The following is a 13,475-nucleotide window of genomic DNA, read 5'->3' as shown; positions in this document are numbered from 1 at the left end:
GCAGAGCGAATGAATGAAGGAATAAATGAATGAATTAATGAAACATGAGAGGGGGCTTGCATGGACCAGCGATGATCATTTCCCGAGGACTGGTTGTGCTCCAAGGTCTGTTTAAGCACTAACATTCATTCTAAAATTTGGAGTTTTGACTTCCAGAACTTGTTAGGGAAAAGACCCACCCTCACCCCAGTTATTAACACCTCCAAGTGCATCCCAGGCCAAAGGGAGGCTAATGACCTGTGATCTGAAGACAGGACCAGATCCCTGGCTGGCCAGGGAGGGGGGACACCTTTGCCAGCCCCGGTTTCTCTCCTTCCACTAATCTTGTCCCTTGACCTCTAGATCACTGACATTCCCTGATGGTGGGCAGCGTGTGGGCAACTCTGGGGCTTTCCCTAACCTGCATCTCAGCCCTCAGCCTCATCTCTCCTGCCTGGTTCCAGACCACCACTTTCTCCTTTGGTGTCCTCACCTACTGCTCCTGGCCTCAGGGTAACAGCTGAACCAGAGCTGTGGGACCTTCAGGTCCCTGGATGATATTCCTGACTTTGCCTGGAAGGTGAGGCATGGTCTCAACGATTCACTGGGACCTGGCGGTGGGGCACTCTTAAACCCATCGGAGCAAAAAAAAAAAAAAGCCAGTTTCTGCCCACCTTCCTCCTAACCTCTGACTCGTTAGGTGCGGGGTGGGGTCTGGCTATCCGCATTTTAGCAAACACCCAGGATGATCCTGAAGGCAGCTGCCAGCGTGCAGTGCCTTTGTACAAACTAGGAAAAGGGTGCCCCTGCTTCAGGACACTATACTGCCATCTGCTGGAAAAGTACTGTAGTCAATATGCATTTCTGTGATGACTCCCAAACGCATCTCCTGGAGTTGTGCAGTGCACAACCTGTACACACCTACCTGGTCATCCTCTATCTAAGCGCTGCTAGGTTTGAAAACCACAGCTAAGGTGTTGAAAGTCACTGTAAATTGCCAAATTCAACAATGGGCACAATGGGTTGGGACTCCCAGTTCAGCACCTCTAAGGAAGATTACACAGCCTTCAGAACCGATGATTATAAAGGTGCCTCTCTTGGTGACTCTGCTGTATAGCAGGTACTCAATAAAGGGAGGGTATGGTGGTTGTAGATCTAGATCTTAATTCTGACTCCAACTCTTAAGTAGCTGTGTGCTCTGAGGGAAATGGCTCCAATTCCTTATACCTCTGTTTGTTTATATGTAAAACAGGGATAATAACAGCACAGACCTTGTGGGATTTTGAGGACTCAGTAGCTGATCAGTTAAGCAGAGAGAGCCGAGACTGCCCCCACCCCAGACAACACCCTCCCTCCTTTCTCTTCCTAGCAGGTCTCAGCTGTGATGCTCCTTGGAGGCTGACTCCTATTGGCCTTCAATGCAATTCTCTTCCTGTCCTGGGCCTTAGCCCCCAAAGGGCTGTGCCCAAGGAGGGGCAGTGGCCCAATGCCAGGGGTGCAGGCAACAGCAGGTAAATCTTCTATCACATATGTGTTCCAGACATGTTTGTGGAATGAATGAATGAATGGATGGATGGATGAGCCTGTAAGCAGAGTCTTGCCTCCTAGTTGAATCTCAGAGATAAACCCTAGGATTGTAGACTATTCCAGGTCTTTAACAAGCCAGAAATTGGAGGTAGGGAATGGTATCCTTAACATCACCCTCTCTTGCCCTTATCCAAACCCAGTCTTAATAATCTGTCCTCCTTTGTTTCTCTCCCATCCATCCACTTAGCATCATTTTTACCAGGACCATCATATACAGTTGGGCAGGTTCTACACTGCACAAGGGCATCCAGCTGAGGTCTGAGAGCTGCTGAAATCTAACCATGCTCCAATTCCTAAGCTGTGAAACTGCAGGGCTGCGTCTGCCCAGCTGCATCTGCTTTTCTCTAATTCACACATCGGCTTGGGATGATCTAGCTCAGGTCTTAACTGAACCTTCATCCAATTAATTCTCCACCATCTCTCACCTGGTTTAGAGGTGACCCCCTCACACGTCTCCCTGCTGCCACCCTTGCCCCCTAGAGTCTGTTTGCCACACTCTGGCCAAGTGGGTCCTGTTAAAGCTGAAATCAGACCATGCCACTCGGACTGGCTTATCCGCGCCAATGACTTCCTGTTACCGATGAGGCTCCACTGATGAGGCCCTCATTCGCTCACTGACCTCATCTCTTACCTGCTCCTCCAGGCTCAGCATGCTCCAGCCAAACTGGCTTGCTTTCTGTTGCTCATGAAGCCCAAGCTTGTTCCCTCTGCCTGGAATTCTCTCTTCTCAGATCTTCACATCTTGCTCCTCCCACTTCATTAAGGGCTTTGCTCAAATATCACTGCCTCAGTGGGGGTCTTCCATGTCCTCAAGGTAAGGGAGCTTCCCTCTCCTTAGAGTCTCCTTCCTCTTACCTTGCTTTCCATTTTTCATAGCACTTACCTGCCTGCTTGATAATATCTTATCTGCCTGCTTGATTACTGTGCATCTTTCTCCACTAAAACATCAGCTCCATGAGGGCAAGAACATGTCTGCCTTGATATCACCAGCATCTAACACGGTACTTTGCACATAATAGTTGCTCATTAGATATTTGTTGAATCAATGGATGGAGATACAGTCCTTGTCCTCCAGTGTCTACTGGGGGTGGGGTGTACTAGGCAGTTATAACTCAGTGGATATTTGGCACAAGAGGATGAGCACAGGATGCAAAGAAAAACTCCAAGAGGTACCTGACCCAGTGTGTGGAAGGTGTTAAGGAAGGCTTCCTTGAGGAGGCATCACTGAGATGAATCTGGAAGGATGAGTAGGAGTTAACCAAATGTAGAAGGGTGTTTCAGGTAATGGGAACATCACGGGCAAAGGCATAGAGACAAGAGCAAGGCATGTGCAGGGAACTTCAAGTGGACGAGAGTGGCTGAAGGGTGGCTGCAAGTCACGTGACTCTCCGGCACGGGAAGTGCTTTCTAGGTGCGGAGGTGTCCGGCTCATTTTCTTAGTATCATTAGTACCTCTGACAGAGTGCCTAACAGTTTTGATGAATGAGTGCATGGATGGATGGATGGGTTGGTGAATGGATGAAGTAGGGTGGGTAAGTAGGTGGATGAGCTGATGGATGTATCAATAGACATATTACTGGAAGAATGGATGAATAGATAGATGGATGGAAGGATGGGGAAAATGGGTAGATTGGAATATGGATAGATGGATGGATGGATGAATTGGTGGAAGGCAGGTGGCTAAGTGGGTGGTTGGTTGGATGGATGGATGGATGAGTGAATGGAGAGGTAGGTGTAGGAATGGAGAGAATGAGTGGATGGATGAGTAGATGGACAGATGGGTGGAAGGCTAAGCTGAGTGATAGGTGGATAAAAGGATAGATGAGCCAATAAATAAGTGAGTGGATGGATGGATGGATGGATGGATGGGTGGGGGAATAGGAGGGTGGATGAGTGAGTCCTGGGATGGAAAGGCAGCCCAGAGCCCCTTGACCGACACATTGGTTTTCCTTGCTTCTGTTTCTAGCCATCGCCACCATTGTGGGCCTGCTGGTTTTCCCGATCAGCTTGGCCTCCCCATTTGCCAATGAAGCCTGCTTAGCCTCCTCTGTGTACCACAGTGGTCAGTGCCAGCTGGGCTGGGGCTATGTGACTGCCATCTTCCACACAGTCCTGGCCAGCCTCCTGCCCATGTTCAGGTGGCTCCACGTGACCAAGGTCCAGCGGAGGACCATCCTCTTCTCCAGTGACACTGAGAGCATCATCCTCGTGCCAGAAATGAGCAAATAAAAATATCTCAGGAGGAGCCAAAAGAGCCCATGCAACAGTTGTATGAAATCACCACGCACCCAGGTTCAAATCCCACCTCTGCTGCTTCCTTGCTGTGTGACCTCAGACAAGACACTTCACTTCTCTGGGCCTCAGTGTATACTTCTGTAAGATGGGTGTGTGTGTGAAATAATGCTTACCTCATAGGGTTGTTATGAGAATTAACTTAAGATGCTGTGTATAAATAAAGGCCTTAGCACAATGTTAGGCACTAGTATTCAATAAACTTTAGCTATAATTATTATAATCCTTATCTCACAGGACTGTGGTGAGGATAAATCTATTCATGAAAAGTGCCTGGGGCAATTCTGAATCCGTGGTCACCAGTCAAATACTACATCTTTTAATAAGTATGTGCATATTCTCTCTCTATGAGAGAATAAAATAAAAATATCCTTCCCTTTTTATAACTCCTCCTCTTGGAGAATTTGAAAATTTTTCCTTTTCCCATCAAACATCTAGTGAGTGCCCCTTATAGATGAGAGTTGGTCCAGTGCTGGGGTGGGGATTGAGGGGGGTGTCAGACGGTAAGGACCTATCTCACCCCTCCATGGATAATCCCACTGATGTGGAAACTTCACTGTTTTTTGGGGCACATGAGGCCCCTCACCATCCAGTCCAAACCTCTCTCTTCAGCTTCTTTCTTGTCATTCACCCAACCCTGCGCCTCTCCCTCCAGCCACACTGAATTCTGAGCCCACAGTAGGTCTCTTCACAGCTCCACCCCTTTGTACACGTTGCTCTCTGCCAGGGATGGAGTCAGTCTGTTGCCTTTGCTTATCAAAACCCATTGCCCTTCTTTGGGAAGAGCGCCCTAATCTTCCCTTGGGGAATGACCCTCAGCAACTCTCTGACCACCCCAGGCTTTAGGATGGACAAATGAGTCCTTCTGGCCAGTCAAGCCTAGTCAGAATGATTGGTTCAGAGATGGGCATGGGACCTGTATAAGCCAACATGGACAAGAGTTGAATCACCAGATAGACAAAGATGGAGCTCTAAAGACTTCACTTGAGTAGCTGGATGCAGCCATGCCTGCTCCGCTACCTGCAAGAGACATAGTCACAGGCAGCTCCAGGCTGGTACCCCTCTAGTTAGACTGCCCAGAAGGAAGAGTGAACTACTCTCTTCCCAGGGAAGGAATCTGATTGGCCAGAACTGAGTCATGTGCCCACCTTGGGGGGAGGGGCATGTCAGCAATCTCAATAGCCTATAACTATAGTTATAACGTAAGAGATACATTTCCCCAGAAGATGGGAGAAGTTGCTGGTCCTAGAATGGGGCAAGGATGCCAGGCAAGCAAAAACATTTGATACCAAACTCTCTCTTTAAGGGAAGCTTTACTATCTGCATTTCACAAAAGTGAAAACTGAAGCTCAGAGAGACAAAGTCACTTGCCCAAAGTCACACAGCTGATCAGTGGCAGAGCTGGGATTTGAATCCAGGTCTGTCAGACTCTGTGATGGAGGCAAAATAACACCTGAATTTGTGATCTCTGCCCCGACCCAGCTCACCAAACTCTTTTGATTTTAAATGTTCAACTAAGAACATCTGTAAATAACAATATTATATTATTAGAGCGATTCTATTATTTTGAAAACACACAAACCACAGAGAATGCAGCTTGCATTCGTCTTTCAGAAAAAAAAACAATAAGGACAATAATTACTTTAAAAAGTAATAGAATAATGGAATAAAGTAATAGAAAACCTAGGAAGCCACCACATGGTATCCAAATGGACTCGACGACCAGTGGTATGTTTCAAGTGTCATCAGAAGCACTTTGATGTGAGTCAGGCTTCTGTGGGAAGATTCCAGGAGGCCCAGGCAGCATCCCAGTGTAAAAAGCAGCAAGTAGATGCCACCAAGAAGAAGCCCAAACTCAGCTTCAGGTCACCCACCTGCGCTAGGGATGAGTCACCTCCTCTATTTAATAACCTTACAGTAGCTCCCAAGTTCCTTAATTTTCTCCTTCAACAATGCCAAAGGGAGCAAATCTGCAGCCTATGAAGCAGAAGCATTTACACAGACACTGTCTTTATTTGACAAGAGACAGAGGGATCTGTCTGTCTTATTCTCTGTTCATCATAGAACAGGATGGTCCTGTTTGCAGGAGCCCTTTACCTGCCGAGGCTGGAAATCACTGCGCCCACAAGACTGAATAAAGCAAGCCAGGAAGATACTGGAGGATTCCTGCCCAGCACCCTGATGTAATGGAAAGTCCCTAGGGAACGGCATCGTTCTGTAGGTCATTTGAATTCTACTAGGTTGACTTAGCAACGGATTGGCAAGCTGGCACTTCAAAAAGGATCAAACTGTGCTCCTTCTAGAGTCTATACCTGTCCTGGGCTCAAGCTCTCAGTGTGTCCAGCAGCTTAAAAGCCAGCAGCACAGAGACCTGACAGCCCTTCCCTGACTCAGCAGAACCCGATGCAAACTGCAGAGTCAGAGCGGGTTTTGCTCCTGCCAAGAACTGATGGCCTCACCACACCTAACTCCAGTTGCTCTGTCATAGCCCCAGAGGGCTCAGAGCTCATCCCTTCCCCAGTTCTCCTCCAGGAGCTGTGTCAAAGATTCACCTGAGAACCTGAGCAAGACAGATGATGGGAACTCAGGGAAACTGAGGTCCCAACCAGGAAATCATCCCCAGTGATGCTAGGGGCAGAGGGTCCCAGTGGACAGAGGGGGGCCAGGACTGAATCCAGACCCAAGGGAGGCATTATTACCCCCAGTTCACAGAAATGAAAACCAAGGCTCAGAGAGGCAAGGTCACTTGCCCAAAGCCACACAGCCAGGAAGTGGCAGAGTTGGGATCCTAAGTCATCCCTCCCCAAGCATGTGGACAAAGATATAGGACATGATTTTAGTTGGTGTGGTGAGAAAGTCACTCCCACTTCAATCCTCCTTGAAGTCCTCCAAGAAGAAAGGCTCATCTGGTGCTGGCATGTCTTTAACCTCTCAAACCCTTAGTGCATCTCTTCTTAACGGCAAGAGAGCAAGCTTCAGAAAGCCTTTGGTGGGAAACAGTATTTCGGCAAAATAATAATATTTATTTTTACAACCATCTTCTGTTTATGCAAATGATCCTGGCTTGCCATAAGTTTGAAGTTTTACAAAATGAGTTGATTTGAAGAAAACTAGTAAAGGGACTTTCCCTGGCGGTCCAGGGGTTAAGATTCCGCGCTTCCACCGCAGGGAGTGCAGGTTCGCTCCCTGATCGGGGAACTAAGACCCCACATACAACACAGTGTGGCCGAAAAGTAAAAAGGAAAAAGAAGACTAGTGAAGATATAATAGTACAGATGGCACACAGATGTGGTCCGAAGTATAAAGGTGGACTGCAGGTGACTTGAGTTCGATGCTGTCAGAAAACCTGGGGAGAAGGCTCATTGATTGATGGATCTAATGTCTCTCAAACGTGAGTATGTGTTGAAAAGGAAAGAAATCTAAACCACTTCCTCCCACTGCCCTTGACTGTACCCTCACCTCCTTTCCCCGATGGGCTGCTGGGACCTCAGGCCTGGGAGAGAAGGAGGGAGGGATAAGAAGGAAGATGAAACAGGATGGCATAAATGGTTGCAGCCGTTCTGAAATGGGATGGTCGGGGCCTCCCACACTCTTTGCATAAGTGCTTCTCAGTTGCCCCGTGGCCTCTCCCACAAGCCACATGGAAAGCTCCAAGTGAAAAGAAAATGGAACGTGATTTAGAAGAGAGATGACAGAGCAGCCAGAGGGTCTAAACCCAGCAGTGTTGTTCTGAATGAGAACAGCAACATTCAGGCAGAAGACATGGTGACGGACAGTCTCCACATGCTCATGGCTACAAGGAAAGGAGGCAGAAGGAGCAGAGGAGAGGAATCGGAGGGATGGGGGAAGGAGAAGATAAAGAAATGGAGGAAAAGATGGAGGAGGAGGCGGAGGAAGAAGAAGAGGGGGGAGGAGGAGTCCACAGTGACAACTGTGTGTGCCATACGTTCTCCATCCCTGCTTTGAGCCACGAAAACGTGCCTAGTGGCCCAAGACTCATCTTCTCACATCTGTGCAAGGTGCAAATGCATGTCTTTAGGAAAACCTTTACAAAAGCAAAAACCATTCTCTTAGGATTTTTTTCCCACAAAATATATCGTCCATTACCATAAGTCAATAGTGCATGTAACTGCACATTTGTACACACATAAAAGGTATACTGGTGGTTCCCAGGTCTGGTGGTGCCAGGCAGCTGCAAGAATAGTGGGGTCCTCCAGGAGGAGGGCCACGTGTACCAAGCTATGGCTGGAGTTGGGGAAATGAGACCAGTGGCTTCAACGGATGGTCAGAACATCAGGACCAGTCTTTGCTCTCAGAAGCTTCTCCCAGGAAGAAGCAGACCTTCCCACTAAGAGAGCCACATGTGGGCCAGCAAAAGACAAGTCCCCACCTGCCCGCTGCTGTGTGGCTTCAGACTTACCTCTGCTGGCAATCTTCCAAGAAAGTGGTGACTTGGGCTCAGCCAGGCCACCAATGCCACCTGAAACTCCTTTACTTTGCTGGCTTATTTTGAAACTAACTTTTTCTATAGAAAACCTGAAGTTTTGATGGGTGCTCATTAGATTAAATCAAGCTTTGCTTCTGCAGAGGAAAGCCAGAAGTTTCCCTTGGTGCATGGTTAGAGGCTGCTGGGGGTGGAGATCCATGCGAGGTCTCCATTGCCCAAAGACTGTGGTTCAGAATGGCAGCCGTGAGTGGGAATCATAGATATTGAGGAGATAAGTTGATGGTCTATGGGAACACTGGGGGCGAGAGAGGAGCTAGCTCAGCAGTGGGGATACAGTGAGGCATCAACTTAGAGGTATACTCTTGAGTCCAGTGGCTGACCATCTTGGGACCCCTCTTGTTCATGGACCTTGGGATACATGGTAGACTGTTTGCAAAAATACTCAATTATTTCCCTGCCTGTATTTACAGCCCTTTTCATTGTCACTTTTCAAAACCTCCCATAAACTGGTGGAATCTATTTCTCCATCCTTTCAATCTGAGCTCAGCCACATAACTTCTTGGACCAAAAGAATATAGTAGAAATAACTTTATGCCAATTCCAATCCTAGGTCTCAAAAGGCATTGCACACTTCTGTTTGCTGTCTTAGAAACTGCCATCATGGCCACGTAAACAAGCCTGAGCTAGCCTAATGGAGGATGAGAGATACATGGCCCAGTTTCTCCAACTATCCTAGCCAACAGCCAGCCAATTGTCAAAAGCAGAGTTGCCTGGCTGGCCATCAGCTGACCAGAGACACACAAAGAAGTCGAGCTGAGACCAGAAGAACTGCCCAGCTGAACCCAGCTCATATTGTTGACCTACAGAATCATCACAAGCTAAATAAATGGCTGTTTGAAGCCACTAAGATTTAGGGTGGTTTGTTACACAGCATTACTTGTGGTAACAGCTAACTGATACAAAGGATGAGATGAGATTCACCAGCCTTGAACTTTCAGGGGAAAGATCAGGGAGCTATCGTAAGAATATGTCCCTCTCTGTGTCTGGGTCACTGAGGTGGGGTGGAGGGTGGGGTATGAGGACACAGTCTTCAGAAGCAAGCATTTCTTTCTTTCAAATTAAAAAGAAAATCCCCAAACACAGAAACAAAAAATAACCCAGGTTCACGTTTCTGTTTATATATATTTTCTCTCTCTATAGACACAACTCTGTAGTAAACTGTAACAAGATATGTTGGCAACACTGAGAAAAGGAGGGCACTCCATAGATAAAACAACTTGCACGCATACAATTCAGGGACACAAGGACGCACACGAAGTACAAAGATCCGAATAAGCACAGTAAGCCGAATAAATAGGAGTTATTCCAAATCAGAACCACGACGCTCTCTGGAACACCACGAGAGAAGGCAGAGAAGAGATCTTGTGCTGTACTTTCAGACTAGTCTGTCAAAAAATGAATAAGAATTGGAAGGTCTAGGACCTGGGTCTTGCTAAAATAACATCCTCTGTAGTGAACAGTTGAATGGCAATATAAACTCTTATCTGGAGGGGACTTTCATACATTTTCTCCCATCTTGGGAAGGTGGGGGACTAGGGCGAGGAGATGCATTTCTCACAGAGCGTTCTTTGGAAGCAAGCGCCATCTAGTCTCATCCATCCTGCCCAGGAGACCCTACGCAGGCGGAAGTTCAGTGCAACCGAAAGTGCTGGGTCCAAGGGAAGCGCCTTCACAAGCACGCCAGGCAGGGATTGCTCCCCCTTCTGGTTTGCTCAGGATGGAAGGACTAATGCACTCTCTGCGAATGCTTCAAAGTCCTTGACGAGTCTCCTACCCTCTCCAAAATCCTACCTGCCATTCTTGGGAAGAGCATCCCTCCCCAGCTCTCACTGTTTCTCCCAACTCTGGTGCACTCTCGGAAGAGAAGGGCTGGCAGGACCACTCTCCTGGGAGGACAGGTAGGCAGGGTAAACTAGCTCGCTTAGGGTCTGTTTGGGGATTGGTGACCCTCTGTGTGAAGACATGGAGGGGACCATTTCCAGTCTGGTCTGTGACCCTGGCACCAGTTCATCAGCTGATGTTTCTTTCCCGAGGAAAACACCCGCCATACCCTACCTGGGCCAACCTCCTTTCCCTCCTTTGTCCTGAGTGAGCAAGGGCACTTAGAGAAAAGCCAGCCTCCCTAAACAAGTGGCTTGCACCAACACACATCTTCCAAGCTTCTGGAACATCAGACCCGATGTATGGAAGGGGAGGCGAGGTCGTCCCTAGGAAGAAAGGAAGGGGATGTGGACTCTGCCCTGCCCAGGGGCTCCTGAGCAGGACCCGGAAGAGGCCTATCTCATGCTTACAGACACTTCTCACAGGCAGACGTCTTTCTTTAAAAGAAGACAAAAGTCTCTCCTGGGCCAGGTGGAGGAGAAAAAATGAGAAATATACAACGGTTGAAATCCCGGACCCCAAGAGAGATGTGCAAAGGACCCCATGTGCCTTTTCTAAATGGAAGAAAGTCTCAGGATATAGGCGGCTCAGGTACAAAGAAAGTGGAGAGGGAGGTACACTTGTAGCCCCTCCTCCAAACCAGTGGTTCTCAAATGGGGCTATTTGGCAATGTCAGGAGGTGCTCCGGGATGTCACAAGGGGGTGGGGAGGAGGGTGCTACTGGCATGTAGTAGGCAGAGGCCAGGGATGCTGCTCAAACTCCAACAGTGCACAGGGCCGCATCCCTCAGAAAAGCATTAGATGTCAACAGTGCTCCGCTCCAGGCCAACCTTCCAGCCACGTTCTGGAGCATCTCCAAAGGCCCCTTTCAGAGTACAGAGGTAGCCCCAAAGACCTCTCCTATACCAGTTTCCAAAAAGTTCCCTCCCCAAGTCTCATCCGACAAGACAGTTGGAGGGATGGGAGAGAAGAGGGAGGAGACCCTTCTGGGGACCATGACCCAAGATGTGCCCTCTGCACACCAACAACTCCCAACTCCCACGAGGGAGAAATCCCAGACTTGGGCGATCTTTGGTCAAACAGGAAAACGTAAGGCTGAACTGAAGGGGCAACCCCTCGATCCCACCTGCCTGGTGGCCAAAGTTGGGGTACTTTCTCTTTGCACAGAGGTCCATGCTCGGGAACAGATGCCAGGACCTTGCTCCCTGGGCGGCCAGGAGGAGAAGCAGGCAGGACAGGCAGGTGGGCGGAGGCTTGGCTGACACTGCCTGGGTGACGTGGTCCTCACTTGTTCTCAATCAGGGTCTGCACCTTGTACACGAGGTCCCGGGCCAGCTTCAGCACCTGTTTGGTGTTGTGTCGCTCGGCCATTTCTGAAAGAGTGGAAGTAAAATCTCATGAGCCTCCTTCTGTGTCCACCCTCGGGATGCGCTTTCAGTGCCCGGAGAGGTCTCTGGGGCATCCCCATCATCATCATCATCTGGCATCACCCCCAGAGCAGCTCTGGAAGCAGAGACTTTGGGGAGGGTCTGCATCTCCAGACCTCGGTTTCCTCATCTGTAAAATGGGAACCATAACAGTACCTACTTCACAAGGTTACTGTGAGATCAAACGAGATGAAGCTGGCTCTCAGTGTGTGTGTTTAAAAAAATATTAGGTCCTCCCACCACCCTCCTACAAACATGACTGGACACCTTTTAAGAAAGCAACGCCAGGCACGTGGTAGATGCTTAAAAGTAGAGAAGGAAGGAAGCAACAGAAGGAGAGGGGGAGGGGAGGGGAGAAAGCACCAATAATCACTTTGTCGAGAGTGACACAAAATGATCAGCTCTTCAAAGCAGAATAATCCTAAACTTAGACATTTATCATAAAGAAATCATTTGGGGACTTCTCTGGTGGTCCAGTGGTAGTCCCCGCCTTCCAGTGCAGGGGACGTGGTTTCGAATCCTGGTCAGGGAACTAAGATCCCACATGCCACGGGGCAACTAAGCCCGCATGCCACAACTACTGAGCCCATGTGTCGCAAACTACAGAGCCCACGCGCTCTGGAGCCCGCACACCACAACTAGAGAGAGACAACCCGCATGCCACAGCTAGAGAGAAGCCCGCATGCTGCAATGAAAGATCCTGCATGCCGCAAGGAAGATCCTGCGTTCTGCAACTAAGACCCGACACAGGCGAGTAAATAAATAAAAATTGAAATAAAAAAAATAAAAATAGGGATAAGTAACATTAAAAAAAACCCTCAAAAAAAACCAAGAAAGAAAGAAATGATTTGGTAGAAGAAAAACAAACAAACAAACAAAAAACACTAACACCGTGGTTCCCAAACTGGGTGCTGAGGAACCCCAGGGTGCCACAGTGAACACATGGAAACGTTGAGGGAAATACAGCTATCTTCCACATCTGCTCAACATCACATAAACTGCTAATGCGAGTGAGTTTGCAAATTTCATGACATTCCTATCAACGGCTTTATAGCTTTGCAAAAACTAGGTTTTCAGCAAGCAGTTGCCATGATAAAAGCAAGTATCATGCGAAAATCACTGTGGAATAGGAAATGAAGGTGGTGGGGTTCAAAATAATTCCAAGGTTTGAGAGGTTGTGCAAAGCCCAACAGGTGAACACACCCATTAGTAACTGTACTTATTTATTTATTTATTTATTTATTTATTTATTTATTTATTTAGGCCACGCCGTGTGGCATGTGGGATCTTAGTTCCCTGACCAGGGATTGAACCCATGTCCCTTGCATCGGGAGCACAGAGTCTTAACCACTGGACTGCCAGGGAAGTCCCAGTAACTGTACTTATTTAAATATAAAATAAAAATACTATTTTCTTTTGACTTACACGTATTATTTTTTCAAATGGCTACTAAGTTGTTAGGATAGATATAATTATTAGGTGGTTTGGACCTAACTAGTCAGTGAATGGAACTTTTGGTCTGGGTGCCACGAAAACTTTACAGAGACATCAGGGGTGCCATGAACTGAGAAAGTTTGAGAACCTCCACGCTAAGACAGGAATTGCTTTGGGTTCTCAATCACACCCTCAAACCGAAAACAACCTAGATGCCCAATCAGAATGGACGGTTCAGTAAGTTATGAACAGTCACTTGAGGTATATTCTGGTGTCTTAAAAAATGATTATATGGAAGATGGTTTTTAAAACATTAAGCGGAAAAAAACCTAGATACAACTGGATTCTGAAATGGTAACAACATAAAA

The 13,475-nt window shown here is 47.8% G+C and overlaps 2 protein-coding genes across 4 annotated transcripts in view; one reads left to right on the top strand and one right to left on the bottom strand.

Moving 5' to 3' along the window:
* Positions 1 to 359: 359 nt before the first annotated feature.
* Positions 360 to 3,795, top strand: LHFPL7 (LHFPL tetraspan subfamily member 7; the record flags this gene model as incomplete). Its single annotated transcript, XM_082640917.1, is given in 5 exon segments — positions 360 to 497; positions 500 to 559; positions 1,352 to 1,378; positions 1,382 to 1,490; positions 3,533 to 3,795. Coding segments are annotated over 5 exon segments (597 nt in total).
* Positions 3,796 to 9,545: 5,750 nt separating this feature from the next.
* The window catches only part of SGSM1 (small G protein signaling modulator 1), an 87,582-nt gene continuing 83,652 nt past the window's right edge, over positions 9,546 to 13,475 (bottom strand). For all 3 annotated transcript variants that reach the window (XM_082640087.1, XM_082640084.1, XM_082640085.1), the window contains one exon: positions 9,546 to 11,619. In XM_082640087.1, coding sequence (XP_082496213.1) covers positions 11,531 to 11,619 — 89 coding nt within the window. In that variant the 3' untranslated portion in view covers positions 9,546 to 11,530. The remainder of the gene's footprint in view (positions 11,620 to 13,475) is intronic.

The sequence above is a fragment of the Mesoplodon mirus genome, assembly GCF_964341445.2.
Source record: "Mesoplodon mirus genome assembly, chromosome: 13".
NCBI classification, from domain to species: Eukaryota; Metazoa; Chordata; class Mammalia; order Artiodactyla; family Ziphiidae; genus Mesoplodon; species Mesoplodon mirus.
Note: the sequence above shows the minus strand (reverse complement) of the source record. Positions and strands in the feature narration are given on the sequence as shown.